Source organism: Schistocerca americana, chromosome 1 (assembly GCF_021461395.2).
Source record: "Schistocerca americana isolate TAMUIC-IGC-003095 chromosome 1, iqSchAmer2.1, whole genome shotgun sequence".
Lineage (NCBI taxonomy): Eukaryota > Metazoa > Arthropoda > Insecta > Orthoptera > Acrididae > Schistocerca > Schistocerca americana.
Window position 1 is genome coordinate 664,798,844 of NC_060119.1, and position 25,729 is coordinate 664,824,572.

Below are 25,729 nucleotides of genomic sequence, written 5' to 3' on the forward strand. Positions count from 1 at the left end.
TTTAGTCATTTGCAACTTTAACAAAACCGTACCTCAGTTGTCGTAAGAGAGGAAATTACTTATCCAAACCATATACTACCAACTATACAATATAAAAGGATTAGTAACATATTTGAATATATAGCCATAACCATCCAGGGCTTTCACTCTGACTGACTCACGGATGCGCGCGCGCGCACGCACACACACACACACACACACACACACACCACTTTCTTTCTGCCATTATTTAGTAAAGGCAAAGAAATATGTAAATGAGTATTGCTGGACTGAGTAATTATATACACTATAATGTTACAAAAATAAACAATTCAATAAACTGCAGTACATAATAGTAAAATCTGCAACATGCAGATGCAACATTATGTTACAAAATCTAATAGAGAGCTTGACAGGAACATCTTCATCATGTTTTGATGAAACGTCTCCAGCGTGTCCTGGCCACAGTGACCCAACTTTTGGCTGGTCAAAGGCGTTCCCTTCGATAACTTTCCCATCGTGCATCATCAGACTCGTGAGTGAGGTACCTAATGCCAACCTGCTTCTCTAGTTCTCGTAAATCGCACCATGTTTGGTAATCCTGCAAAGCAAAAATTCATAAAGACGTTGCTGAGCATCTGCTGTTAATGGTGATTATGGCAGTCGACAAATGGCTGAAATGGACAGATTTATTAGAAAACAGGAAAATGAATATTTGTAACAGTTTCCTTATAATGTGACTGTGCAACAGTGGGATTCATTATTAGATATTGCCACAAGTCATGCTGTAAGCAGTGCAGAGTAGAAGCTAAGGTTGCTAGCTAGCATGTGGGCTACTGTAGTGATTCGAGAATTTCTGTGTAAATTCTACAACCACTTAGCCTTCTACCATCTCAAACACACAATATTCAGGATATGAGAGTGGGATGGTTGAATCCTACCAACTGCGCATCACGTGTTTGTGTGTGCAGGTTTAAAATCAGTAGCGGGAAGAAAGTAGACGTGGCGGGCAAACGGCACCGATAAGTACCTGTCGGGCAATCCACAGATGTTTTAGTGAGTGTGTAAGGAAGAACCATGGAGTTTATATGCAGCTCTGTGCTTACTGTGTCATTGACTATTGTTATTAAAACAAGGACAGTTGAAAAAGAACTCCTGGAAACTATTGACATAAGCTTGCTATAGGGAAGACTTATGTTCTGATTCATGTTAAGAAAAGTTATGGTACCTAAGCCAACTTTCTTTTAACTGTAACCCAATTTGTTTCTGACGTTTGGCTGTACAAGACACTTACAAGAAGTTACATACTTATGTGTATGGAGGTTAAATACACCGTTAAATGACGAAACTGTACCTAGCATTATTCTACGGAGAAGAAGTCAATAGGGTTAGAAGGTGGCTATCTGTGTGAAAGGACCGAGAAAATGAGAGATGAAGCTCTTACGTGTTGCCATAGCAACCAAACATAATAAAATAAGGGAATTACTCCCAGAAATTGGAATATGTTCAAGTATCCAATGGAGCAAAATTTAAATGGAAAAATGGTGACGAAATAAAAGTTCAAATTGATAAAACAGCAAAGAAGATTTCGATGTATTTGTCTAAGAAGAAATACGCATAGAACGCTTCAACCAAGAAGCTCCAGTGCAGGGAGTATACAGCTCTCACACACATCATGGGAACACAGATGTGGAAACCAACATACATCTGACGCTGCCAGCACCAGCTGTTGTTCACTGGTGCTGACCTGCCTCCACATCCGCAACGTGAATTCTACTCTGGGTGAGCGTAAAACAAAATCTTGATTACTTTAGTATGAAGTGGTACAAGATACTGTTGAGTGAACTTTTATTATGTAATTATCATATTTAAAGTTAGTTAAAATGCTTACAAGAGCTAAGGTATATAAAAGTATGGAAAATATACAACAGGTTGGGGAAACTCGAGACCCAGCTATGGTCATGAAAATTAGCAAAGAAGTGCCTGATTGGGCTGAATTGATAAATTTAATCAAAGCTCAGTGTCTTAAGTTAAACTCATTAAGTTCTCATTTAAATACCCAGAGTGAATCTTAAATGCTCAGAGTGAAACTTTAAATATTCAAACGACAAATTTATGTATGTTCAATGCCGAAGTTGACCCTCAAAGCAAAGAATTTAGTAATCTATGCGAAGGCATAGGTGCATTGATGACTGAGTTCGACGCTATAAGTAACAGAGAATTTAAAAGTAGATTTAAAGAACGAGTTGACAAATTCTTTGACCACTCATATAAATTAAATGTTTACAGACCTTAGTCAGAAACATAGTAGCACTTTTCAAGATTTATCGAAAAGGTTAGAACTTAACATTGAGAATAAATGTAATAATGTAGAATATCAACTTATTGAAAAGTTAGGATCTTTTGAAAACGTGTACAATATTAAGTATAATGATTAGGGCCCGGATTTTAACGACAAGTCATATTTTTTTCTGAACTATAGGGTGAATTTTAGAACAATTTATACACATATGCAGGCATTTTAGTGTCGAAAAATGTATTTTGATTGTGCACATTAAGTCATATTTCAACAAATTTTAGTAATAGGTCATAGTGTGGCTAACTTTTAATATAATAGGTCATATTTCTGTCAACTTTTGCCAAAAATGCATATACTGTTTTTCTCGTATCTTACGGGACACACGAATAAGAAAATGAATATGTTGCCCACGAGACAATATTTAATGTCCTATTATGAAAGATAAACAGATAAATTAGTACACAGCTTTATTTCTCAGGACCGTAGCAGAAAATCGGTGTACCACAACAGTCATTTCGCGAACATAAAACATCGTTGCGCAGAGTTGACAGTACACTCTCAGAGCCAACAAAGGCAGCTTCTGCCGTAATAATCATCACAGTCGCACAGGTGTTCCCAGTAACCAGTTTGAATGCAGCCTTTGCCTTGTTCAACATGCCTAAAGCAAAGTGCTCCGACAGTGTGAAGTTGCGAGGATATGTTCGAGAATTTGGAGAGAAGTTCTTTAGTACTGATGGGAAAATATTATTTTGTAAACTGTGTGAAACGAAGTGCTGAAAATAACAGCAAGCAAACGCCGTTATTTGAACAGACAGGTCAATCGTCAACCGTGCAATCATTCTGCAAGGATTTGTGTGAGATGATGGTGTTCTGCAGCATCCCATTGGGAAAGCTGAAGAGTCCATGCTTCAGACGGTTCTTGGAGAAGTACACAACACATCCAGTTCCAAATGAATCTACACTGAGAAAGAACTAGTTATCCATATGCTAACAATGATGTGCTCAACAACATACGAATTACTATTGTTGAGCAAAAGATCTGGCTGTCAAGAGATGAAACTACGGATATTAGTGGGTGATATATTGCAAATGTTGTTGCTGGTGTTCTAAAAGTTGATGGCCCTGGAGATATGTTCCTACTAACGTGTGAAGCTCTCAATAGAGTAAGCAATTCGACGATTGCTAATTTGTTTGACAACTCTCTGAAGCTACTGTGGCCGCATGGTGCGAAAAGAGACAACGTTTTGCTGCTCGTAACAGATGGTGCTTCATATATGGCTAAAGCGGCCAAAGGGCTTTAGATTCTCTACCCCAGTATGGTGTACGCCACTTGCCTTGCACATGTGTTGCACAAAGTTGCCCAAGGGGTGCGATCAAATTACCCTGACGTGGACAAATTAATATCCTGTGGCAAGAAAATCTAAGTGAAGCCTCCACTATGGGTGCAGAAATTCAAGGAAAAAGCACCTTCAACACCCCTCCCACCTGAACCTGTTCTTACACGATGGGGTTCTTGGCTTAATGCTGCTGAGTATTAATGCACCAACTACACTCAAATAAAGACACTCGCCTGTGAGCTTGATAGCGATGAATCAAGTGCTATCAAAATTGTGAAAGACGTTTTTACAGATACATTGTCTCAAAACTTGGCATACATCAACGCCAATTTTTCACTGATATTAAAAGCCATCAAAAGACTGGAAGCTGTTGGCACTCAGCTATGTGAGGCCCTGAGTGTTGTGCAACATGTGCAGAGTGAGTTGGGTCAAGTTCGTGGTCTTGTGGCTGACAATGTGAAAACCAAATTGCAAAGTGTTCTCTAATGGAATCCTGGATATTCTACACTGTTCAAAATTAGTGACAGTCTTTCAGGGAATGCCGCAACATTTGAAGATACTGAAACAAAGCTGGACTCCAGTGACCTGGCTGCCTTCAAATATGCTTCAGTGACATTTTGTGAAGTGGAGAGGAGCTTTTCCAGGGGGGGGGGGGGGGGGGGGGGGAAACCCCCTTCCTAGAATTCTACCTATTGCGCTTCACATGTTTGTGTATGCAAGTTTCAAATCAGTCGCAGGAAGAAAGTAGACGCGGCGAACGAACGGCACTGACAAGTACCTGTCAGGCAATGTTTTAGTGAGTGTGTAAGGAAGAACCATGGAGTTTATATACAGCTCCGTGCATATTGTGTCATTGACTATTGTTATTAAAACAAGGACAGTTGAAAAAGAACTCTTTGGAACTCTTGATGTAAGCTTGCTATAGGGAAGACTTGTGTTCTGATTAATGTTAAGAAAAGTTATGGTATCTAAGCCAACTTTCTTTTAACTGTAACCCAATTTGTTTCTGACTTTCGGCTGTACGAGAGACTTACACGAAGTTACATATTTATGTGGAAAGTGAGAGTTTTATTGTGTATGGAGGTTAAATACATCGTTAACTGATGAAAAGTAAAGTTTGTATGTCTACTCATTTCATAAATAGAAAGAGTCTAAAAATTCCTGTACCTTGCGTTATTCTATGGAGAAGAAGTCAAGAGGGTTTCCAGCAGCCAGCTGGCTAGTAAAAAAAACGTGGCTGCAAGTTCCAAGCAAGTAAAGAAGTGGAAGGTGGTTTGGGGGAATAAACCGATATAACCCAGATCCACACTCACACTTTAAGTCGTTAGACTACCAGTTCAATTCTGATCAGCAGAAAATATTTGTTATTAACAATTTATCATTTCTAGAAGGTACCTGAAATATCTTAAATTTGTAATGTTTGCATATTTTGGAAGAATTAATGTTTGTATAGACAGCAGCATTCTCTATGTAGGAGGCAGTTCTGTTATGTCTGTACACTGGTGTTTGTAATAAGTGTGCTTTCAGTGCTAAGCGCAGCACTTCACTCACAACTCTGCTTTCAGATCTGGAATTCACTGTAGTTACAATGTGACAATGTAACTAGAGGACGAAAAGAACTTTTAATGATATCTATTAAAGTACTGGTTACACCTGAAGTCCTAAGATGACAATTCTTGTGAGCACTACATATAACTGAAATTGTTGGATGTGAGGTCTGCCAGTTATGCAGAACACCATTCTTTCTCAGTACCCAAATATGTGCCATCGGTGGGTTTTCATTTTTATTTATTCTGCAATGTGAACAGTTTTGTTAAATGATTATAAAATTACGTGCATCTTTAGTTCAAACAAAAGATCATTTATTTTTGTAAATACCTTTACATTTGGTGTGCATGAATTTTCTGGATGCCTTGTGTGTTAATTACTACAGGTAGCTTGTCATCTGCAACCAAATGATGTTGATGAGAAAGTATTTTTCTGGGAGTTAACCTATCTTCTAGAATGTAATTTAGATTGTCGTGATGTTTTCGCGCCTATATTCGTTTTTACTTATGTTTTCATGTGGAAAGCACTTCCATCCTTCGCATCATACTGAGGTGTTGTGATGCACACGTAACTATAACAAGTATTTTCCACAAATAATGTAGTAAAACACTTTTCACTTCACCAAAACATAGTGTGATTGTGGTTTGTTGTGTGTCCAAGCCCAGTCAGTGTCCATTTGTTCACCAGAGAGTTCGGCACCAAATTTGAATTTTTTTGCATTTTATCTTTGTGTGTGTGTGTGTGTGTGTGTGTGTGTGTGTGTGTGTGTGTGTGCACGCGCGCGCACGGCGTGTGCCTGCTCTTTTGTTTGAACTAAAGATGCACGTAATTTTATAATCATTTAACAAAACTGTTCACATTGAGGAATAAATTAAAACAAAAACCCACTGATGATGGCACAGTGGTGCCGAAACATGTAGGGTACTGAGAAAAAATGGTGTTTTGCATAACTGGCAGACCTCACATCCAACAATTTTAACTGCAAACACGGCCAACACAAGGAGCTGCAAATCAAAATGTTGAATATAATTGAAATGTTCATTCAAACTATCTATTTTTCGCTTGGAAGCTTAAGCCCTGGTAGAGGATGGCAATTTATTATAAAATTAATAGAAGTACAGCAAAAACACATATGAACTTACAGTCAAATATTTGGCTATCATACAAGTTGCAAACCACAAATGTGGGTTTGCAAGCAATCAATAAGTTGAAAATACAAGTTAAAGTCTAAAGCAGCTGCTAAGGAGAAGCTCAGAATTAAATACTAATGTACAAAGATAATGAGGAGGCAAATGTAAGAAAGAAGCCAGAAACAAGCGAGGTAAAGTAAGTTAAAAGGAAAAACGTTAACTGATATAATCCACTGCTACTGTCATTTATCTTCTGCTTTTCTCACGATTTGAGAACTGAGATAACTTTTCTCCCTCCATCTTTATTTGTACCATCTACTCAATTTTTTCACTTTATCTAAATTTCATTTTGCCATCAAAGAATCAACAGCTTTTCTAATAAGTTTTCTCTCTGATACTGTCTCTTCACCTCTCAACCAACGTGTGTGGCACAATGGGTCAAGTGCAAGATTACAAATTAAAGCTGCTAGGATTCAGTCTTTGGTAGATTTTATTAAGTTTACTTGTCTTCCACGTCCAATTTTTGTATTGCTCTTTTGTTCAGTTTTAGGAAACCAAACAAAGAACACATTTGGAAACACTGTTTCTTACAGGGTGCTGGAATTTGCCAATGCAACTGTATGATTGGTTAACTTCAATGCTAATTAACTTGGAAACTTGGAACAACTATTTCTCAGCCCAACATACCCTGCAACACTCTTACAAGCTTTTCACTCTGTTTCTGACCACCCTGTATATGTGAAAAATGTCAAGTACCACTGTAGTTCAGAATCCATATTCACCTTTAGTTAAGCTCCACAAGTGGCTGAGTAAAGTCAACTCAAAGGTCAAAGGAAGGGACAGCTATATTGCCTGTAATAGAACAATGCCTAGTCTAGCACTGTGGCAATTAAATCAACTTTTAGGTTGAGGACAACTTTACCGTACCCCATATATTCTTATTCACAACTGGTAAGAATGAAATTTTCTTATGGCTAGTGCACTGTTAAATTATCCTGTTTTCAATTTCAAAAGAAAAAAATCAATAAAGTTAAAACAGGAAGTCATAAACTACAATAAATAGTATATTTTCTAGATGTAGAAATATATAATTCATTCAGTAGTTGGTGCCTGTTCACCCTTAACTACCTGACATCGGTCTAAGAGACTCTCGAGGCTTTGTTTTTTAAAAAAAATTTCCATTATTATGCATGTGACAAAATCGTCAATCAACATACTTTTTTCCTTCCCTCACCAGTTAGTGCCGTGCGTTCAGCAGCTCCAGTATTTTTAAATCCGGTACTTGTGACCGACATCAGGAGGTTATGTAACTTTAGTTTAATTACACAGGCCAAAGAAAAACTTTTTTTACTTTGATAGCTGATCTTGATAGGTTTTTATGAGCTGAATACAAATCTAGCCTTAATTTTTTGTATGACCCATAGATTTCGAGCAATATGCTTTTCATTATATAGTATAAAAATCCTATGCTATACGGTAAATGGGGAAATTAGTGAAACATTTTGTTACAACATAAGCATGGTTTGTATTTACAGTAAGCTACTAAAAACAATGATATGTGTTAACAGAGGCTTCACTTGTCATCTGGAACTGGTTTGTATTTTCTTTATCTTTTTTCTTTGAAGCTTCCTGTGTAGCTTTTTCTACGATGAGTTGCTTCCTGAACTTCTCGGTGAAGTGACCAACAGTAATCTCCCATCATGTTGGTGTTCCACGGCCTTGGTAGCGTTTTTACATCAATAGTTTTGGATGAATTAATAAACAGCCTCCAGTCTTTCTTTTTGTATTCAATACCAAACCCATTCACCAGACCGGGAATGTCTGTTCAGTAACTAAATCACCTTCTTGTTGAAAAAACTTGAAAATTGCTGCTCTCTCTTTCTATACATGTATATGCTGGTTTCGACAGCCACTAAGTTTTTTTCTTTTAATCTAGAGCCACGCAATTCAGCTTTTTTTCATTAAGCCCAGATCCCTAACCAAATTGTTAAGCTCGGTCTGAGTAAACAATTTGGGCTCTAGACTGTCTGTGTTACAATGGAATTAATCATCATCTGGTTCATCTAAATCAGACTGTACAACAGAAAATACTTCTGTTGGAATAGAATTTAAATTATCTGGTGGTTCAGGAACCGGCAAATCTACACCATGCCCTACTGGTTGGATGGTGGACGGAAGGTTAGGGTAGCTTATTACCTTCTTGTTTTTCGAATTATGACCAGTAATATCAACACTGCAAAAGTAGCTACCACCGGAATGATTTCTTGGCTCCCTCTGTATCATAGGAACAGCAAATCTAAAGGCTTTTTTCACCTTTTTGGACAATTTTCTCAGATATTCAACACACACATAACATACCTTATGCGGTGCTCAAGATTTATTTTGATCACCAAGTTTAGATCCAAAGTACGATATATAAACCTTTTCCACGAAGTCTGTAATGTTTCTTTGGTGTTTTTTAATCACAAATTCACCACAACTATAACAAAAACTGTCAGCAGTTTTTATAACCACGATTAGACGTTGTACTGAGCACATGTAGAGGAAATGGGAGAGAGAGGTTAAGTTGACAGTAAACAAAACACCATCTGTTAACACAAAAATACAATCAACCTTTTTTTGCCAGCAAATGTTTTTCAGCAGTGCTACCAACGTCATCTACATTCATTACTCCTCAATTTTAAATTATTGTAACTACATAAAAGTTGTTAAATTATTTAAAAAAATGCTAATTTACTAATTTTAACTGTAAAATGTGAAGAAATGGTGGGTGATACAGTTTTTTTAAGTATCATATTTGGATTTCCCACCGTAAAAAATGTAAGAATAAGGTATTTTCAGCAAAAATGTTTTTCCATAATTGGCCTGTGTTATTTTTTTTATTTTTGTATGGTAAAAATGTCCAAATGGAGAAAAATATAGTCCGATGGTTGGAGGGGACTGCCATAGATTCTGAAGACTTGTTATCCATACGAGAACTTCCGTATGAAGACTGCAGTAATGTGGATGTTCCAGTGGCTCACATCACTGAAGATGAACACCGGTCCAATTCAGGAGTCGATGGTGATGGACCTGAACCTCAACCCATGGAACGAGGGAATGACATTAGGAAGCCAATGGAGAATTCATCTTACGATGACGATGTTCCACTGGCAAGATATGGCAACTGCTTTGGTATAAACTGATTTTGTTGGTCTTCCCGTCCTCCTGTCTCAAGATCAAGGACTATGCTTCGTAACTTCATACGGCATCTACCCGGACTCAAATGTAATTTCCTGGGTGTTCTGCACGAAAATACAAAGCCTGTACATTTGGAGCTTATTTTTCTCTGACGGTGTGTTGGGATATATAGTAAAGCACACTAGTGAAAAAAATCAGAAAATTTAACCTAATTACCACAGGGAAATAGCTGTTCATGATGTAGATGTAACTGAATTAAAAGCCTTCATTGATATGTTGTACTACATTGCCATTTTAAAAAAAGCCATGCACACTACACATGCTGGTACAGCAAAGATGGCACAGGTAGAGAAATATATAGCTGCATTATGAACAAGTACAGGTTTGACGTGCTGCTCAACTGTCTTTGGTTTGACGATACAAATATTCGAACTGAACCCCGCATCACTAATTTTGCTACACCGATATCACAACTTTTTAAAATGTTTATTCAGAACTGTAAAGACCTCTGATGCATCGGCAGCTTCGCTTGCATTGATGAAATGCTAGTAGCTTTAGGCGAAAAACACAAATTCAAAATGCACATCCCGAAAAAACCACACAAATACGGTTTGAAAATCATGTGCTTTACTGGTGCTCAAACTGGGTATTTGTTGGAGACTTACTTGTACTTAGGGAAACATTTTGATGGCAAAGGTCTGCCAGCTGTTTACTAAAGATTGAACTAACACAGCCTGGAAGTTTTGCAACTAATAACATTGATAGAAGGTACACACAAAAACGCGACCACTGATAATTGGTTAACATCAGTGGAGCTACTGAATGTGCTAAAACAAAACGACTGACACTAGTGGGTACCATGAAGAAAAACAAGCACGAAATCCCACTTCAGTGTCTTCCCAGGCATGATTGAGAAGTTGGATAGGCCATTTTTGGATTTACGTCTGATGCTATACTAACATCTTTTATACAAAAGTTAAGTAAATCTGTGTTTGTTTCGTCCAGCATGCATCATACACCAACCACTGATTCAAATACGGAGAAACCAGAAATGATCATATTTTACAACAGCACAAAGGGCATCGTTGACATGCTACATCTGAAATGTGCTACCTACTCCACGTCTAAATGAACTCAACAATGGCCAATGGCAATATTTTATAGAATACTTGGCATATCTTCAACTATGTGTATACTGTTAGTAACATTTACCAAGCGCAGTCAAAGGTCCCACACCTGGCTCTCATAGAAAATTTGGCAGAAGATCTTATAAACCCTCACTTGAAATGCTGGGTGCATAGTTTTGGCTTACGAAGGAAACTTTCAGTGCACCATACATAGAATTATAAAAATGGATCAAACACCCAGTACGTCATTAACTGAAACTTCTGAAAAACTTTAAAAAAGGAAAACATGCTCGACTTGTGACCCCAAAACAAAATGCAAAACAGTCTATTTATGTTTTGCATGTAAGAATCCTATTTGTGTTGAATATAGTTAAAAATGTGCATTGAATATCCCTGCAATTTGTGAGTGTTTGTGCCTTGTAATTTTGAAAACCTTGTGTTAATATGTGCCAAAAATTACTTATGTATTGTAATAATATATCGAACTTTTCATAAATATGTAAGAATATTGGTATTATAAGCATTTGTACTGTCAAATCTCAAATTTTTTAAGTTCCTACAATTCTGCCTAAAATGTGTAGACTTTTGTCATGTGTTTATTTTTAATATTTATAAGCACACTTTTTCACATTTTGAAGATGTGTTACGATTAAAATATTATGAAAACAAAGACGTGACTTCAATTTCTTGCAATATTTTAACATTCTTTAACAAAAAATTTAAAACATGCAAACGGTCTCTATGACTGACGTGGGGTAGTGTATGAGGCATACACATCAGGTGGCTAAGGGTTAACAATAAGCATACATAAAGACCATATACTGTAGAGTTATTGAGATGCTTTGAATTGGTGCTTGTTGCAATCCAAACACATTGCAATTATTAAAATAACACACTTTTGTACGTGCCACTTTTCTTCAACAAATATGTATTTCTTTATTGTTGGGGTGTGGGGGGGGGGGATTAATGAAACACATGGGCTCCAAAAAATGTTCCGGTCTCAATGTTGTCTGTTGCAGCGCTTGGTATACATCAAACCTCTTCTATTTATTTAATACCAATGTTGACTATTAATTATCCCAAACTTCTTCTGTAGTTTCGACCTCAACTATTCCTTTCTCTTACACAATATTTTGACCACTGACCTGTTCATCTTTGTCAGGAGGAATCTGGAATCCACACAGAGAACACACATGACAATCACTCACAATGTCTGCTGAAGATGACTAGGGAAGATGTATAAGTACTGTCACGGACACTGATGAACCACATTAGGACCATATGCTTAGCAACGCATTGGTGCACCTCAGGATTACAAATGGGCTTAATGCATACGTCATAGATGACATCTCTCACTTTTGTCTCTTCTACGTAGGATCATCGTCCACTATCTCATTGGCCAATACAGAATTTTCAGATATGACTAAAGTAGAAGTTTAGTCACTTTTATTATAGCCCACTTTTTCACAGACGTAAAAATTATTGCAAGTTCACATGGGTTGCAGTCTACAGATTGGCATTTGCCATTGTAGGGTTCACTGTCGTAAACCTGGTCTTCCAAGAACCTTACATGTGCCAGTGGTCTTACTTCTTCTGTTCTCGTGATGAACTGTTTATGAGTAATCATTCCGAATGTCATCACTGAAACAGAAACAAACTACGAATTGTACTCTCAGCCTCTCCACCACAGGTCAGAAAAAATGGTAAGGAAGCTGTTGTATTTTGCTTTTCTGTCTTGTTTCTGAAAGTCAAGACAGGTAGTATAACATCCCAGCCTGTCAGTTTCATGTCAACATACACTGAAAGAAACCTGCCAATGCCTTATTAAAATTTGCATGAGGTCTTTCATCTGCAGATAGAAAGGTTGGACAGAGGCATAGCTATCTGGCAAATAATGCCTGCTTCCGATTCTATAAAGCATTTTTGCAGATCCTAAATGACTTGATGACAGAACATCAAGAAAAATCATCAGTAGTGCTGGATATAAAGGAGCTTTGACAACAAGCAATTATTTCAGTCCCACTGTGATGTAACTCCTTTTATAGAATGCTCGATGTGTTAGTTTGCATTCTCCTTTGACTTACTGACTGCCAAAGCAACTGCAAGGCACTCTTTCTCAGGCATACAGTAATTCTTCTCTGACTTAGGGACTGCTCTGGATGCATAAAAAATCTCTTTCCTGCAACTTCCTGAATAAGCACTGCAACTGCACATATTCTTTAACTAAAATGTGTAATTATGTCTCAGCATTCTCATCACAAAAGTACCATGACTGGAGTATATGTTAGTGCCTTCTTACAGATCAAGTAAGATCTTTCTTGTTCGCTGCCCAAGAAAATCTGGCATCTCCCTACAGCAGTAGCAGCCATGCCTTTGAACTGAAACCCTTTATGAAGTGTCTTTAGTAGAAGCATATTTTGAGGGAGCCTCTCATCACAAACATTCTGAAGAGTTGGAAAATGTGTTGTGATATTACTGCCCCCCCCCCCCCCATTTCTTTTTGTTCAGGACAGATTCTGTTTAGCATTAACTAAGTGCTTCACGACTTATTTCTTGGGAGGGACACATTCTTGGATTCAGGTGAAGAGCTGCATTGTGGACACACATCAGCACATTTGTCAAGTGAATCAGATGCTCTTTGAAGTCTTTGAAAAACCAACAATTTCATGTAAGTTGCAAAGACTTGCTGTCCATTTAAGGTATCAAAGATGGTTGTCCATTATGCATTCATAGATGGCTGGAGTATTACAAAGGCCAAATGGGAGAGCTGTGAATACACAGAGGCCATCACATGTTTTCCTGGTCGGCCCTTGTCAATCTCAATTAGGTTAGTGTTGGCAGAAGGTACTTTCAATTTGCTATCTTCAGGACAATGGCCTCATTTCTGTTTGTGGTGAGTAAACAAGTGGCTGGAACCTGTGTATGATGACACTGAACAGCTGCAGCCTGTTGGAGTGTGACCTCAGTGCAGAGTACCATGATGGGCTTTAGGGTGGAGATTGACTACAATCATCTGCTGTTGTCTGGAATTCGTAGAATTGTCTGCTGTTTTATGTCTTGCAACATGATAGTCTTCTTTCTTTTTGGTAGGGCATCCACAATGAAAATATACTGGTGCCCCGTCCTTTGTTTCCAGATGTCAAATTTTCTGCACAGAAATGGTATTAGCAAGGGGAGAGGTGTAATTGAAAACCTTGGATGTTGTCTGATAACTGTGGCATAAGTTTAAGGTTTCCGAATCCTTCCTTCAATGTTGGTTTGTCTTGTACAGATCAGGGCTGCTGATCACTGAATCTCTTCTTGTATTAATTATGCTAGCTCCACATGGCTGGGTCTGAGAGTGAACACTTCTATGTCGTGCCATATGGGTTTGAACTTAACAAACATCACAAACTCTCATATATCTTTCACTAATTGTTTGTCTTGTTAGCAACAAAAGGTCCAGATGGTCTTCCACAGGTCAACATTCAGAAGTGATCTGAATATCTTTCGGTGTTGTCTTTTCTGGTGCATTGCATCAGTGTACTGGCACCATCTGATGGATTTCTCTGTCATTCTGCCATTGTGCAAAAGAAGTGCTTGATATATGTTCTCTGCCATGACCCGCATTAGATGTGACACTTTGTTGGCTCCCACAATTTTCTGGTTCATTGTGCAACACAGCACTAAATACTAAGTATCTACGCCGTACTGTCCAAGTAAAAGGAACATTGGTAAGGCACATCATGTCATCCCACCTGTTGCATTAAGTGATGTGGTCAAATCCCTTTAGCCATTTCACTGGTTCCTGACCAGTATCTCTCAAAAATACTGCTTGATACTTGATTTGCATCTAACTCACCAATGCTTTAGTACTTGTTAGTTAATTGACAATGGAAACCATTAAAGGACTGTACTGTTTTTATTCATATTCTCACTCATGGAGGCAATGGCTTTTACAAAACCTTGTTGGAGTCATAGCAATGTTGCACTATTACATTATTGCCACATTTATCTGCTGGACAATATGTACTGAGATCTGCTGTTCAGTTCATGGTTTTCACGTTATTTAAGATGGGATGGAACTTCAGGCATATATCCACAGATTTACTTTGACTGATAAAATTCTTGTAAATGATGATGGCAACTTGTAACAATTGAAACCAATAGACTTTTAAAAAATAATAAAGAAATACATAATAAAAAAAAGCACTTCCATATCAGCTGAGGGCGGTAAAGTATGATTTTCAACTAGTTTCTGCAACTTGTGGGGCATCTGCTACGGAAAATATTTTAAAAGCTATTAGTTCTGTTACTTCTCTTTCACTTTTTCCTTATGCTTATCTTGATAGAAGATTTTTATCAAGAAACCTCAAGGCATAAGCTCAATACAGGTATATATAATAATTTCTTCTTTATTGGGTCTTGTGTCAGCTTCTTTTTCAGTAACTTTCTTATCTATCTTTATAGCTCAGTCAATTCTACATTACCTTTTTCAATAATTCCTTGTTCCACTGTGAATTATTCTGAGCATAACAACTCACTTGATGGCTATGAAAGTGTGATTAATTTGATCTACTGTTTTGTTTTCTTCATCAATATTTGTGGATGCTACCTGTCACTTAACAGTAATTGCTTAGTCCTCAATGTAATTTAACAATGATTATAAGAACAGAACGAATAAATCTTCGCCTTCTGAAATTGTTATGAGTAAGGAGTACATTGTAAAAATTAATAGAAGAACCTCACCTGCAACCAAATATGTGCAAGAGATTTATCTACTGTAAATCTTTTCCTTTGTTTCACTTGTAGCAAATTATTGATGAGGTCAATTGCTGTAACACAAAATGAAAATTATCATTATTGACAAATTTAAGAACATCTTGACACTGAACAATGTAGATTATTCTACACATCGAATTTAAAATAACTACTATGTCTAACTTTAAGAGACAAAAATGTTTGATGGCATTGACTCCAGAAATAATTATATTTATAAAGTCACAGAAAGGAGAAAACAGAAGGATAAGGTTATAGTTTAGCATCTTGTTGATGCCTGAGTCACTGGACTGAGCACCAGCTCAGTTTGTGAGGTATGGATTGCAACCTATTTATGAAACTGCTCCGGCATATGTCAGGAGTGATTTAATGAAAACACAGAAACCCCACAAACAATATGTCTGGAAACTTACTTCATTTCACGTCGGTGAAATAAATGCATGTAATGAAACTGCATGGACACACATTATATGACAGCATTGGTGTCATCTTTATTCCGAAGACTGATATGGTGCAGCTCTCCACACTACTCTATCGTGTGCAAGTATCTTCATCTCTGAGTAACCACTGCAACCTACATCTACCTGAACCTGCTTACTGTAGTCAAGCCCTGGTCTGTCTGTACAGGTTTAAAAGTGCCGTCCTCCCCCCCCCCCCCCCTTCCATTACCAAACTGACTACGCCTTGATGCCCTATGGTGTTTCCTCGTAACCATCCAATATTTTAGTCAATATGTGCAAAAAAATTTCCTTTGTCCCCTATTTAACTGAGGACCTATTCATCAGTTAAGCACTCAACCTATCCAATCTTCAGCATCCTTCCACAGAATTACATTTCATTAGCTTCTATATGCTGCTTCTCTGAACTGCTTATCCCAATATTTCACTTTAGTACAAAGCTAAGCTACACTCTAAACAAATGCTTTTCCAAAGTCTTCCTAGCATTTAAATTTACACTGAAAATTAAAAAGTTGCAATTTTCCAGAAACCCTTTTCTTTCTATTAAAGTCTGCCTTTATACACATTCTGCTTCAGCCACTGTCAACTATTTTGGTGCCCAAACAGCAAAATTTATCTACTACTTTCAGTGTCTCATTTTCTGATCTAACTTTTCAGCATTTCTTTATTTAATTCAATATTGACTTGTAAATGTCTTTCCATAATCCTATCCATTCCATTCATGTCATCTTCCAAACAGTTTGGCATCTCTCATAGAGTTACATCAGCAGCAAACCTCAAAGATATATTTCTTCTGCCTAAATTTTAATATCCTTTCTAAATTTCTCTTTGGTTGTCTTTACTGCTTGCTCAATGAACAGACTAAATAACATTGGGTATAGGCTACAACTCTGTCTCATTTTATTTTAAACTACTGCCTCCCTTTCATATCCTCAAGAAGCAAAATTCAATTTGACTACATGTGAGACCTTCCTTACAATTTCAGCCATTTTTATGTACCTTCAATTTTTTTTTTATTAAGATGAGTAGCCAACATTTAGCTGTGGAAATATTTTTTAAATGCCTGGAACTTCTCCTGCATTACATATTTCTATTTTATTTGAATGTTTAGCTTTTCTCCATGTACTTTTAATGAATGTTAGGCTTTGTCAAAAATATAGAAGTTTACTATTGTCAAAATAACTCCTTTTAACCATTCAAGTCCTAATAATTTACTAGTCTATTTCGATCGTTGAAAACTAAAATACTAAAACCATACTTATAAATTATTACTTATTATTTTCACAGTTTTTCTTGTGATGGACCCGAGATATGGCTCTTTGCACATGGCTGTTTTACACTCTGTTCATTTTCTGAAGCTATAATAATGGGAAAAAATGTTTCATAGTTCATAAAATGAAGAAACATCATAATAGAGCACACACAATGGTTTCAATAACCATTTTATAAAATCAAAATCAGATATAATCATTTGAAGTTTGAAATAATTCTTCTTGCACAAAGTCAAGATTGTTATCATTGTCAGTCTCACTGTCGCTGTCAATAAAATCTTACTCCAATTCATGCAAAACTACATGGTCGAAAGAAACATGAAGGCATGTCTATGGTTTCTTTACATACTGAATGAACAGCTGCCACTCTTCAGCAACTTGATTCCATACAACAAATATGATACCAGCTAATTTAGAAACTATAAGGAGTGATCAAAAAGTTTTTATTTGAGGACGTTGCTGCCATGTACATGCAACACAAGGAGATTCCGATGCACGTACACGCGGTGTCACTCCTATGAACCATCAAGCACATTTTCTCTGGGGTTTCAGTAGATATTTGCAATTTCGTTTTTGCACTGTCATGCTCGAGTTAGCACAAACAAATATGGCTCATCACATCTTTCATGCAAAGCCCACTGTCGACAGGAAGTGTTGGTTTATTTCCCGTAAAAAAAAAATAAAAAAAAAAAAAAAAAAAAAAAAAAAAAATAAATAAATAAAAGGGGGATTTTATGTGCCCATTTGATAGAGTGATCCCAGGTTAGCCTACTGTGATATTTGACTTATTGATATGTATCAAGAGGGACAGTAAAATGTGGAGAATAAACAGCAATCCAGCAAGAACTCGAGTAGTGCTGCATGCTCGGCGGCAGCACTCAGTGTGGGCCAGGGCATGCTTTCTCAGCTGGAGTACTTTTTATTCTTCGATTTTTACTGTCCCTGTTAATGTGTATCAATAAAATAAATATCACACTACACTAATCTGAAACTGCTTTATTGAATGGGCACATGGAAACAAGCCTATGCTTTACGTTGACAATGGGCATCATATGAAAGACGTGATGAGCACTATTTGTATGGGCTGACTCCAGTTACACTATGTATAAACAGAATTGCAAATATCTACTGAAACTCCAGAGAAAATGGGCCTAACAACTGTTAGGAGAGACACCTTGTATAAGCACCGACAAGTAGGCAAGGGATTAGTGTGGTATTCGTGCGTTTCCGACATGCATGCGGTAAAGGGGAAATGTGAATGTTTTACCAAACGAGTATCTTCAACCAGGTGCGTTGGTGGAATGACTGCCTCAATCCTCATGGCAATTTTGCCTAACTTGCATACGGATTCTGGACTGTATGGCTTTAGAATGGAAACTTTTTGCTCACCTCTTAGACATTTCCATGTTCTATTGGCTATTTTAGAAACACAGTGAAGACCAACCGAGCCCATCAGTATATGTGATTTCATATTTAAAAATAGGAAAAATCATACCCTATCAAATGACATGATCAGCAGTCTACCAAAATTTACAAGGTGGCAGTTAAAATTTTAAGCATCAGTGCTAAAGTGGCCTGGTCTAGTACACTAGTCAGTGGAATGGGAAGGCACCTTTGAAACCCGAGAGTGATGGTTAAGAGTTTAGGAAGTCTCAGAGATGGATGCAAATGTGACCAACTTCCTTAGCAAATTGCACTGATTAAAAGATACAAAATTACTTCCATATGCAAAATAACATAAGCTACGGTTTGCAAATAAAACAAACACACTAATTTCACAGAATCAGTGTGACAAGTGCAGTGAGCCTAAGATTTCATCTGCACCCCAAAAATTTTGTACACAACAAGCAATTTAATTACAGAATTAAACATTATTTTTAACATCTGTATTTATATTCTTGGTTTGGAACATGAACAGTGTATGTAGTGTATTCGTAATTAAATCAGGCCCAAGCGCAAGGTAGTGGTGGCAATTACAAATGGCTACCTCACTATGTGAAGTACAATCAATAATTACTCACTGGATTTGTAAATAGTATTTGTACAATAAGTGAAAGCAGCATAATTAACTTTCAAGTGAATAATATATTACTTACATTAACTTTCATTTAAATCGTGTTAATTTATCACACAAAAAACAAAGTATAATGTACCAAAATGATCAACATGTTGAGGAGCTTACTTTTATAACCCAACTGATCATATAACATATTGTAATCAACATAAACATAGATACATGTAGTTTTTGCAACTTTAGCATGACAACCCATGGGAGGCAAGGAATGGAGAACTATGCTCTGGAGGGGGCACTTTTGCATAAATAGTGTTAGGTGTTAGGGCTGGTCGTTGGCAGTGGAATCTTCGGTTTCAGATATGCTGTGGCAATCTGTTGCTATAGGGAAGTTGGAGTGTGTTGCCTGAGGGTGACAGACCATGTTTGTACAATATTGCACCTAGAATTTTCATAAAATTTTGAACTGTGTCTGGCAGTAACGAGTTAGCATAGTATATTCAGTGAGCTTTATACACTGAAATACCAAAGAAAATGCTAAAGGCATGCATATTCATTTCCGTCACGCAAAGCTGAAAATGTATTACTGTACTGTGTCATGCATTGTTTGTCGCATTCTGAAAATGAGGGTTTATGGCCTGTCGCCGCTCACGGCATGGCTTGCTTTTGTGCACGCTACCGCCGCTTACAATTAAAAAAAAAACAAAGAGAGGAATCGTCTCATTAGCGAAACAATGGCATGAGACTGCTATTCGTTGCTACTTACACTGCTGCTTTCTTTGAGAATGATCAACAAGAATCAAATAATAAACTGTGTATGATAGAAGATGTTCTGAACGAGAATTTAGCAAAAATTTTTTCCGTTTGAAAATCTTTGCAGACGCCTCTTTAGTACATTACATTGTGCACAGAAATTAGAGTCATCTTAGATTTAAAATTCTAGTCGCTTCATTTCTGACTGTATCACTATTAGGCATAAGAATAATACGAATATAAACATGACATGGTATGTATATTCTTCCGCGTCTGCTGTTGTCTCACTCTAGTTTCGTAGTTTATTAGGCGGACAAGATTTAAATGAGGTAGCAGCAAACACGAAAGAATACATGGCAAAATGTTTATATTCGTATTATTCTTATGGTGAAGAGAATACTGCATGTTTTTCACAATTCATAAAAGTTCCTATTAGCAACCATTTCTTCTGCGGATCTACTATCAAGTCAACAAGTACATTTCCCTACAAGATTCTGGACACCATTCCCCCTTTTCCGGTGGGGGCTGATGTAGCAGACACAAATGACACTACAGTGCAGTGCAAGTTGCACGGTTTACATGTGTAATTTTGTAACTCTGTCAAAGTGCTCCCGTGACAGCTGCCATACGTTCTGTGTTCTATGACACTTGTGTGCTTACTCTAAGAATAGTTTTTCATTCTGTTGTTAATTAGTTGCAGAGTTACTTTTGGCTATGAATGTTCTAGTTGTTGCATTGGTTCTACTTTCATGAAGAATGTTCAATTGAGTATTCGTGAACCAACTCCCTGTGCAATTGAATAAAGTATTTACCGAGTCTGATGGGAAGAGTCTCTTCATTGCATTGGTGGTTAATAGTACACAAATAGTAATTGTTCTGATAGTTGCAGACACAAGACCACTCCAATCATACTCTTTTTACCACCACCACTCCAAGAAACGCATAACAACAGTTTATTGTGCAGCTTGTAACAAGTCAATAAGCAGTGAACAACAGAAAAATGTGGGCATCGATTGCCCATAATGCTCCTGCACGATTCCCATTACTAAGTCATTTTATATCCAAATGACAATTTTCGCACAATAATGACCCTTGTTCTCAAATAATAATGTTAACACTTGTAGCATTGTTGTGTGCCTTTTTGAAAACCACTGTTGTACAATATGCACTCTTGCATTAAAGCCTTTACACCAACAATATGTTATTAATTACAATATGCCGTCAATATGATCCATTTAAAGATCTACACATACAGTTAATGTACTGTTAGTATAAGTAAGGAGGTATTAGTGCTGTAGGATTAATGGTTCTAATGATGAGTAACAACAATATGATGATAAACTGCTAAATAAAAAAAGAAGTAAGACTCAGTTGGTACAGTAATTGACAAAGTTAAGTAACAATAAAAAGCAGAAATCAGTAAGGAAGTTGACCAAAACATTTAACACATTAATTAAGTTATGGTTAACTACAATCTACAATAATAATATAAACACACAAACTAGCGGCAGCAAGAGTTGACTTGTTCTTAGCTCCTAAAGCACTGGTTTTCAAGTTCCTTTACATAGCAAACTGATCTTTTTCCATTTTTGGTCTTAACCATTATCTTGCCATCATTTGTCCATATGTTTCATACCCCAAATCTCGAAACTGCATTATTCAAAATGTTTGAACTTTCAGGGGCAAGATGTTCTTGTATTGTCAGACCTGACCCTTGAGTTTCTTCTCCAGTCTGAAGATTTCAGATCTTTTGCTGTACGACACAAATTTCACTTACACTGGTCTAGTTTTTGTACATCCTGGCACCCTACATCCCACCCCATGACTTCTGTCAATGTCATTCAATGTCCCATGCAAGCCTAGTTTCTCGTGAATAAGATTCATCACTATCTCTGCTATTCTCTGGAATTCCAGACAGTCTGAAATTATTGCGTCTCTGATATTTTTGGGGTCAGATTTTTCAATCAGTTACTGTTTGGGAAATTGGGCCCTATCCTTAATTTCTTTTTATGACTTGTACACAGCACGGATCTTCCTTGCATTTACCTCCAAGAGTTTGCTGTATTTTATCTGGCACTGCTGCAATGCCAGCATCATTGAGGGGCTGGACAACAAGCCCAAGCATATCCTGTGCTTCTAGGACAGCACATACCTCACCCTTGATGAGTGTAGCAACGTCAATGATGCTGGGCAATGCAGTCATGATTCCCAGTGTTGGCTTGACTCCTGCTTTCTCGGCGACTTGGCTGCTAGGGATACTGCGCATTGTTCACTGATTTGTCATCTTAAGAGCAGATTCACATACCATACTCTTAAAATGAATTGCTTATGTGACACTAGGCACTTGTCACATGAATCTTGAATATACAGAATAGTCATACTGCTTAATACCGCCTCACTCGCTTGCTGCCATCTTGCGTTATATGGTCTGTATATGGTTTAATTGTAGGGGAACTCTACAGTCTTTGACACTTTGGAGACCAGACTCGAGCATAGCTTGGTTGCAACTTTTGGTCACTTACCTAATAGCATCAAAAGTCTGACAGATGGCCGTATAGCATTTAAAAGGAAATTAAAAGAATTTCCTAATGTGGCAACTCCTCCTACTCATTACATGAATTTTTGCATATAGTAAGTGGGTAATTTCCCAACCCCCACACAAAAAAATTAAAAATATTAGGTGTCATGTAATATCTTGTACAGACACCTTTTAGTAACCTGACATGTTCCACATCATTATGAAGTGTCATATTCATGATCTATAGAACAAGTACTAATCTAATCTAATCTAAAAAGACTAAGCCAGAGTATAGTTTGAACTAATATTTTCTTGACACTTGAACCACCTATTGCTCGAAAACTGCACTCATTTCATGGGAGAACAATGTACATATGCACCATGATCTGCCCCTTGGCTGGTGCTGCATTCTGTTATCAATTTCTAAGAATTATTTTGAAAGAAACCTTACCGAATGTAACAGCTGCTGTCATGAATGACTGAACCAACATGGTCACAATGAAGTAATTTGTAGGTTTCACAGTCTGCGGTAATTCTGCTACAAATACATCACATTTGATGAGTGAGCAAGAAATTTTTGGAAGCTCAAAAGGAAGAAATTATCAAACACTTACCTTGCACTTTTTCCCTTGAGAGGATAATCATACTTTCTGTCATTGTTGTTTTCAAATTTGTAATCTATCAATGAACTAACGTAAATAAGAAAAATAAATCTTGAAACTTGATTGTTTTTTAGTATGTATTACTTTTGAAGGTACATCAATTATGTATGCACCAGTAACTCTTTAAAAAATGGCACAAATGGACTTTTTCCTAGCCACAATATTCTTCTAAGTAGCTAGCCTCAAAACTGTTAACACTATGGCTCAAGTCAAGGAAGTCGCAACCTAGCATGTCAAAAAATCTTGGCAATATCTGGTTCAATCCTTCCACTTAACTCAGAAGCAGGGGGACAACAGCGCATTCTGGGGACAACGCTGCAAATTATGCAATTAAAAAGTTGGAGCTACACATATATATTTTGTATATTACTATCCATGATAATCGGTTGGTATTTTGGTTGATGTTACCAGATAAGGTGTAGTAGGTACACATGATAGCATTAGGAGATTATGCAGATATATATTAGGTTAGTGCATAAGTTCACAGCAGTATTGTTTTGCATGTTGGTATTCTGTTTGCTATGGGGTTATTTAACATTTGTCATGTTTTATTTGTAGTTCACTGTTGCTATTTGAATTATCATACCACTATTTTGTCATCTGGAGATAGTGAGTGGAGCTGAGAACACTAGAAAACGGAGTGTCACATGGAGGAATTGGAACATTTATGACATATTCTTCTGTTTACATTCAACAATGGGGTGACAGCAGTGGATGCACCAAGAAACATTTCTCTATGTAACAGGATAATGCCACTGTACAGAGCATGGGAAGAAGATGGTTTTCTAATTTAAAGACATTTGTTTTGTCATTAGTTACTCTCTACGTTCAGGAAGACTTTTGGGGTTTGACAAAGATCATTTAAATGCATAAATCCACTATGATCCACGTCAGTGTACTCGAGAAATGGCAAATGTGATGAACTGTCATTCCAACATCATGTGACATTTGCATACCATGAGGAAGGTTCAAACAATTGAGTGTATGGGTACCACATGCTCCAAGCCAAAATAAAAAAAAAAAATCAGTGGGTGACCATATGTACATATCTGTTTGCATATCTGGCTCATGAACAACGCCAACCATTCCTGTTCTGTATCATTACTTGTGATGCAAAAAGGTGTCTCTACACTAACATAAGGAAAAGAAAGAATTGTTGAGCCCAAACGAAGACCTCCATGCATTCGGAAAAGATAATGTTTTGCATGTGGTGGAACAGTGACGGTGTGGTTGGTTGATTTGCAGTAGGGGACGAAACAGTAAGGTCATCGGTCTCAGCGGATTAGGGGAGGATGGGGTAGGAAGTCGGCTATGTCCGTTCAAAGGAACCATTCCAGCATTTTCCTGAAGTGATTTAGGGAAATCAAGAAATACTTAAATCAGGACGGCAGGACTTCGGTTTGAACCGTCGTCCTCCCAAATGCAAGTCCGGTGTGGTAACCACTGTGCCACCTCACTCCATGATTGTGTAGTGTACTATGAACTGATTGCCTGAGGTGCAATCATCTCTGGTGACATTTATTGTCAACAGTTGAGACATCTTGCAGATGCAATCCAAGAACAATGACCAGGAAGACTGCAGGAAGTGATGCTCTTTCACAATAAGCCGACCCACGTTCTACTAGTCTGACAAAAACACTCTACAAGAGTTGGTCTGGAAAGTCATTCCACACCCACCTTATTCACCTGATCTTGTGCCATCATATTTTCACGTTTTCAAATCTCTACCGACCAACCTTCACGGAGCTACCTTGCCAGATGAAAATGCGCTCCGAACATGGCTCAGTGAGTTCTTCACCCCAAAAACATATGATTTTTACAGTCTGAAATGTTACATTCTGCTTGGGCAAACAACATTTTACACTTCTAGTGTAGTACAAGGAAAGATGATCGTGACAGAATAATATTAAGTAGGGAGTAAATTGTGGAACATACGAGGTCTATTCAAAAAATTCCTGAGCTTTGTTCACAAACTTTTCCTATGCTTATCTTTTACTTATTGTGCATGGTCTCCTTTGAAATACTCTCCTCCACAATTAATACGCTGTTTCCAATTTGATTTCCACTTGTGGAAGCGGTCTTGGTAAGTGCTGTCTGCAAAATTTCTTTTATCTCTTCTATTGTTGCAAATATTCATCCTTTCAATGGGGTTTTCAACTTGGGAAATCAAGAAAAGTCCACAGGGTCAGGTCTGGAGCATACAGAGGTTGAGCCAGCACAGTGATTTCATTTTTTGTGCAACTGTAATGCACCAACAGGATGAATGTGTGGGTGTGTTGTTGTGATGCAAGAGCCACAAATTGTCTCGCCACATTTCAGGCCGTTTCCTTCTCAAATTTTTTTTGCGGGCATCGCAACACAATGGTACCATTGATTAACAGTTTGTCCCTTTGACACCAATTCATGATGAACTAGTCCTTCAAAGTCGAAGAAAACTATCAGCATGGATTTGACATTTGGCCTTACCTGAGGAGTGTTTTTTAGTCTTGGAGAACCTTTCCTGACATACTGGGAAGATGTTTCAACATCATAACCATAGACTCACATCTCATCACCTGTTAGGAGTCTCTCATGGAACATCTCATTCTCATTTGTGTGATCCAAAAGCTCTTCACAGATTGTGAGGTGAAGGTCTTTCTGGTCTTGACTCATGAGCCGTGGGACGAACTTTGCAGCAACAAAATGCATTCTGAGATGC

The 25,729-nt window shown here is 37.5% G+C and overlaps 1 protein-coding gene across 1 annotated transcript in view; it reads right to left on the reverse strand.

Moving 5' to 3' along the window:
* Positions 1–278: 278 nt before the first annotated feature.
* Positions 279–25,729, reverse strand: part of LOC124608439 (serine/threonine-protein kinase D1) — a 213,421-nt gene continuing 187,970 nt past the window's right edge. Inside the window, exons 16-17 of the mRNA XM_047139985.1 lie at positions 15,329–15,414; positions 279–580 (exon numbers count right to left, since the gene is read on the reverse strand). Of these exons, the coding sequence (XP_046995941.1) occupies positions 467–580; positions 15,329–15,414 (200 nt within the window). The 3' untranslated portion in view covers positions 279–466. The remainder of the gene's footprint in view (positions 581–15,328; positions 15,415–25,729) is intronic.